A 6,472-nucleotide genomic window follows, 5' to 3' on the forward strand; every position below is an offset into this window, starting at 1 on the left:
TCCTTATCTTAATTTGTTTTTTCTTTTCTTTTTTTTATGACATCATAATATCAATAATTCCATGTAATAGTACTTTCCATTAGTGAAACTGTGAAATTAAGATGTATAAACAGGTTGTGAAAAATTCAATTCCCTGGAAACCAACATTCTGGTGACTTATTTATTTAATCCTTCCATTTTAACCTTCGAGTGTGATTTATGACTGCCATTAATCTTGCAAATGCACATTAATTCCACAGCACGCAGGTTCATCTGACCTGTGCCCTTTCAGATCCCAGCTGTGGTGACTCACTGTGTCATCTGATATATGCACATTTATTACATATCCTTCTTAAGTGGATGGTTTTATGGAGATAACGCCTAAAATCAGAGATAGAGCCTATCTCAAATAAACTCAAATGTGTCAGTCAGAGTGCTAATATACATTTTGCATTCCCAGTGCTGCTGAAGGAATTGAAGCAACTATACCTTTTAAGCTTACTTTTACAAGTCTTTGAACTCTTTATTGCGACTGTATTCGTCTGTGTTCATTGATAACCTGTTCCTGTAAACATAATTTGTGTGGAAAGAAGTTTTGGGAATTATGTCATGACAACTCTCTTGAGTGTTTGGCATGGTGATGGGTGTGACAATGTTGATATGTTTGGTCTTGGTGAAATAGATCTGCTACGCTGCTGTTATTGCTGCTGCCGAGCAAGTACGGGACTTGCTCTGTCAATACATACATGACACACTGCTTTGAGCAAGTAAGACATGCTGCTGCTGTACAATATAGTGTACATGAGTTACCAGTAGCAGATCTAGACAGGTGGAGCTGGGGAAGGTGGAGGGTTTCTAAAAGAATGTTAAACTGCTAAGGCAAATGCTAACCACGTATTTAAAGGTTGAGCAGCAAACTCATTGGCCTCTGATACAGCAGGAACCAATCAGCTGTGCCCTAAAGAGAATGATGTGATTGTAAGCAGATCAATACCTATCAGCCTGCAGAATCTAGAGTTTCATGACAGAAATACAATTTCAATGAGCTTATTTTGAATGGAAGTGAAGGGGACAATTTAAAAAACGGATGCTTATATATATATATATATAAGCATCCGTTTTTTAAACATATATTTTAAAAATATATACGATATAAGCTATATAAAAGCTATAGGTGTAGCTTTATATAAAAGCTATATAAAAGCTCTTACGTTGCATTCTACGAAGCCCCGCACTTGACATGCAGACAAAAATATATATATATATATATATATATATATATCATGACAACGAATTAAGAATTTGAACTAATTTGAAACTAAGCTTTTTACTCGTTTTGATTTAACTAAAACCATTAGTACAACGTGGCCACGATGTAGTAATTCAAGGGAACACATTTTTTCGTGCACACGATAGAACGAGAGAGCGAGTTAGTAAAATGTGCTGACATGTTAGTAAGCCATGGGAACGAATTGTTAATTCATGACCATGATAGACTTTTTTTTTTTTCGCATGTCATGTGCTGGGCTCTAGAACATCATTATTTTTACAATTTTTTTAGGTTTTAGTGTTATGTTTTCAAGGCAACAAAGTTGTATACAACTTCACACAGTAAAATTAGTAAGTAACTTTGTTGCATGTTGCAATGCATTTTTTGTTTACATCTTGTGGCTATATTGAAACAAGTCCCTCACAGTAAGCCAGATTTTTTTGAAGAAGAAGAATAAAAGAAAAGGAGCAACAAGTTCAAATTAATTATTGTGGCAATAAATAGTATGCCACAACAAGTGCTGTCAGTTTATACTGAACTCGGAATATCCCTTTAATATCTTCTCAACTGATTTGGTATAATAACTTTCTACAGTATTTACATTCATCCTAGATTTTATCTTAATCAGGTTCCGCGTTAATACCTAAAGACAATTATTTTACGTCTCACTTTCAGATTGTAAGTGTCATCAGTCCAGTTACACCACAACACCACAGCAGGATAAAGCCGGATATTATTTGTTCGGCAGATTTCATAGAAAGAGACCCAAAATAAGCCTTTGATATTAAAGAGGATTTGCTGAGGCAATCAGCATGAGTTGGTTTTCTGTGAGCTGGGTTGACGACAGCCAGTCAGTGTGTTAAAAGATCCAGAAAATCTATATAGAGTACACTCACGTTCAGTTGTTTGTCAGTGTATCATTAATATCCATAATTCTGCAGAAGCTTGTGTATAAAGCAATCAAATAATATAAAAGCTTTCCAAGTCTTTCTTCTAGTGTACATTAAAGTGTCCGTCTGACTGTGTAATTGCACATAAGCACTGAATAATAATGAGCACAATGTGCTTAATGTGGGATTAATTTGTAGAAGGGTTTATAATGACATATTGTTAGTGTTATGTCATCTATATAAATCCTGTAGGAATTTAGGAGTAATCTTTAAAACCCTTGTACATCCCCACCCAAAGAAATTACTCTCGTACTGGAAATCAAAGTTATGTTTTGGATGGCAGTTTTTAAATTAAGATGAAATAATTTAATTAAAATGTAATTTGATGTTCTACAGGAATAGTAATCCTGTTGGTGATCATGATTGTCATATTAGTTCTAAAAATTCTAGTTTTTGCCTTGCGAAACTTGTTCCGTTGGATTCATATTCCTTCACTTCGGTAACATTTCTAAACTCAAACAAATGTTTTGTCTGGCAGGCCGATGCTTATGCTTCATATGGTTTATCTAAATATATTGATTATTGAATTAGTATGAATGAATCAATCTAAGGTTACATTAACAAAAAGATAAAAGGTAAAAATAGCTCCTTTAACAACTGCATGTCATGACATTTTTTTTTATTATTCAAGTCTGCATATAATGCTTTATAAAAGTATATATGATGTCTTTCTTAATACTATATGCTAGTGCATATAAGACTTCAATTGTTTGTAATTAGTTTTTATTTATTAAAACACCATTTTAATTATTAATGTTTACAGTTTTTCTAATATTTGAAGCCTTTTGAGCTGCATTTGATGCTGGAAAGGTGCTATACAAATTAAATTAAATTATTATTATTATTTTAATTATCTTTTTTCTAGCATGTATACATGAAGCTGCGGTTATAATAGTTATATGGTTAATATTAATTGCACTGACTCTTTATAGCCATAGCCTACAGGCTACCTTTAAAATAGATGTCGTTTCATTCCCTTTTCTTTCTTTTTTTTCTTTTTTTTTTTTTTTGGCGTAGACACTGCAATGTACCGATTTCTGAAACCATACAAATGCCGCATGATCACAGTGTAATATAGTGTGTGATGAAGTGTGCGTTTCTCGGTGTGATTTTTACTCACTCCGGTTTCCTGGCGAGTCCAACGGAACGGCAGAGTGTCGACGGTGTCTGCGGAACCAGAGATTTGCAGGACGGGCTTTTCTTCTCGTCCTCCGCGGACTCGGGGCTGGACTGGGTCGCTTTGAGAGTCGGTGGGGATGTAGGTACCAGCTGCAAATGCTGCGGGTGATGGATGGGAGCTACCGGAGGATGCTGCGGTTGTTTGGACGGATGCTGCGGTTGCGGTTGCTGCGGCTGGGCTTGGCCGTGAATCGCCGAATGCTGGTGCGGGTGAGCGGCCGGCTGAGGGCTGCTGGTCCGTGGGGGAGGGTGGTGGTGGTGGTGCGGATGATGGTGGTGGTATTGATGCGGATCTCTCAGCTGGCGATTCTCGCCGATCAGATCCTCAACCTTCCTCTCCAGCTCGTCGATCCGCTGCCGCTGGGTTTGAATGAGACTCTGCTGGTTTTGTACGATAGTAGTCAGTTCTTTGAGGTAAAGCACGGCTTTCATTGGGTTATCCAGCAAGCTCTCCATTACTGTAACCTCAGAGCTTCAAGCCTGCTAGATCAGGATGGAGCTGAAGTCTTCTGGATGAAGAGAATGTGCTGTGGAGAGAAGCTCTAAGGATGCGAGGGATGATGGTCCTGAAGCAGGAGAGATTGGGGGAGGAGCTGCGGAGGATGATGAGGTCAACGCTCTGGCCAATCACAGACTTGCGTGTTTGCATGCAGTACACATTTTCCAATAGTGACATCAATTTAAAGGCACACTTAGAAAGTTTTTCCACATTAAAAGTTTTATACCTGGGCAGTGCATTTTCATGTCCCCATTACCTTAATATACCCTTGTGAAAAAGAAGTAACGTATATTTTTTAAGACTACTTGGAAATAATATAAAATAATATACTTAAAGGGATAGTTCACCCAAAAAGTGAAAATGTTCTCATAATTTACTCACCCTGATGTTGTTCCAACCCTGTATGAGTTTCATTCTTCTATAGAATATATTGCACACAAAAGAATATATTTTGAAGAATGTTGGTAGCCAGACAGTTGACGGTAGCCACTGACTTCCATAGTATTTTTTTTCTCCCCTACTATGGAAGTCAGTGGCTACCATCCACTGTCTGGTTACCAACATTTTCAGAATATCTTCTTTTGTGTTTAACAGAAGAAAGAAACTCATACAGGTTTGGATCAACTTGACGGTGAGTAACTGATGACAACATTTTTTTTATTTTGGGTGAATTATCCCTTTAAGTGTGAGCTGAATGTAATATTTTCTGACCTTTAGTTGCATATTATTTTCAATTTACTGAAAATGTATTATAGCTTACATTTATATTATATGCAATTAGCTGAAGAGTACTTTTTGATGGTCAAAGCATATTATTTTATGGTGGGAAATATGAAATGATTAAGATCTATTGTAATGATTAAGTTGCAATTCAGTACATTTAAAAATATATTAAGTTTAAAATGGAATATCAAATAACACACTACAGTTAAAATTATAGCTAATCAAGTAATTTACATGTGATTTAGGCCTATGTTAGTCACATCAAAATAAGTGTAATATTTTTGTAAGTGTAATATGTACTTGTACTGTAATTACTGTGGCACCTGATTTAGGTTGAACCATGTGTCCCTGACACCTGAAAATATTATACTCTGAACCTCTGAACGCGTGGGTTCGGCTAAGAGTAGCTATTCTTACTGCATAAAATAAAATGGCCAAGAATTGTAGTTACCTGAATACAACAGTTTTTATAGAATAGGAGCATGGCGAAAATGACATGATACATTACATAATTTCTCTACAATTTGATTGATTCTTCATATGCAAAGCCTTCTGTTACTAGGTAGAAGCAAACTTAGATCTCAAATCATTAAAAAAATGGAAAAGGTTAGAAGTTCAGTTGATTACTCAATATGTCATGAGACTATAGACTGTTATATTTTTGATATTGCCTAGCCAGCATCTCAGAATTTTCCACATGTTTCGACACAATCTTCAGAGTACATTTTGTTCAAATGGTAGAATTTTAGGCCAAAGGGAGAAGTAAGGTTAGATGTTAGAATTATGATTAGTTTGATATACAGTTTAGTATTTTATTCATTAAAAAATCTATCACATTACATATATTAAGAAACGAAGTCTTGAAAGTGTACTCTAGCACAATTAAAGGGAATGTTCACCCTTGTGGTGACTGTAACTTGGTTACTGTAACCACCGTACTCACCCTTAAGTTAAAAATAATAATAATCAATGGGGCCCATAAACTGTTTTTTACTGACATTCTTTAACATATCTTCTTTTGTGTTCTTCTTTTGTGTTTTTGGGTGAACTATCCCTTTAAGTGGCCTTTTAGGTCATTATATAATGCAAGTTCATTTAAAATGAAAACCTGAAAAAAATATTTTTTACTGGGTTTTGTCTATTTATTAATTGGGCTCCATGGATTCAGACATTGTACTCAAAATGGACATGGTCTCGGACAGTAAGTAACAACATAAAATTAATAAGACATGACATTAAGAAATGTCTCCCACTTATTAAGGATATGGACTCAACTCGGACTCAACAAGGTGGGTTCAGACCCAACACAATGTTTATTTTCCCTCTCCGTGTTAACAGCTTAAATGGATCAGGCAGTCTGATTCAGGCAGTACATTTCAGTTTTCTTCAAGAGCTGAGTCACTTACTCTACCAGCTGACCAGCTGCTGTTTGATAACAAGGTCCATCATTATTAGCCATCTTATCATCAGTGTAAATGACATTGCACACATTATTACTGCAACATATGCCCTTATATCACATGCCTCTGAATATATCCTTCTGATTGGCCAATTGCTGCATTGAGTGGTTGATTATTTTTATGAGTGCTAGATATTTCACCAGTGCCATTCACATTCTACTGTATATTACATTTACAGTCTTTTTCTTCTCATATCAACACACAAAGAGTTACCGTATAAGTTGCCTGTATTGCAATTTAAAAATGTTGCTACCCAACATAAAGTATTAATTTTAATATAATAATTTGATTGACGGCTTGCAGCTCAAGAGTCCCCAGTTAAATCAAAACGAAAACATCAGTCAGAAGAACATCAATATATATATATATATATATATATATATATATATATATATATATATATATATATATA

The 6,472-nt window shown here is 35.4% G+C and overlaps 1 protein-coding gene across 3 annotated transcripts in view; it reads right to left on the reverse strand.

The window, feature by feature from the left end:
- The window catches only part of iqsec3a (IQ motif and Sec7 domain ArfGEF 3a), a 184,502-nt gene extending 180,567 nt beyond the window's left edge, over positions 1–3,935 (reverse strand). For 2 of the 3 annotated variants that reach the window (XM_077233998.1, XM_077233997.1), the window contains exon 1: positions 3,320–3,935. In XM_077233998.1, coding sequence (XP_077090113.1) covers positions 3,320–3,834 — 515 coding nt within the window. In that variant the 5' untranslated portion in view covers positions 3,835–3,935. The remainder of the gene's footprint in view (positions 1–3,319) is intronic. The other variant, XM_077233999.1, reaches the window with a different exon arrangement.
- Positions 3,936–6,472: the final 2,537 nt, after the last annotated feature.

This window comes from Siphateles boraxobius, unplaced genomic scaffold, assembly GCF_051911475.1.
Source record: "Siphateles boraxobius isolate OS27281-9 unplaced genomic scaffold, OSU_SipBor_1 19, whole genome shotgun sequence".
NCBI classification, from domain to species: domain Eukaryota; kingdom Metazoa; phylum Chordata; class Actinopteri; order Cypriniformes; family Leuciscidae; genus Siphateles; species Siphateles boraxobius.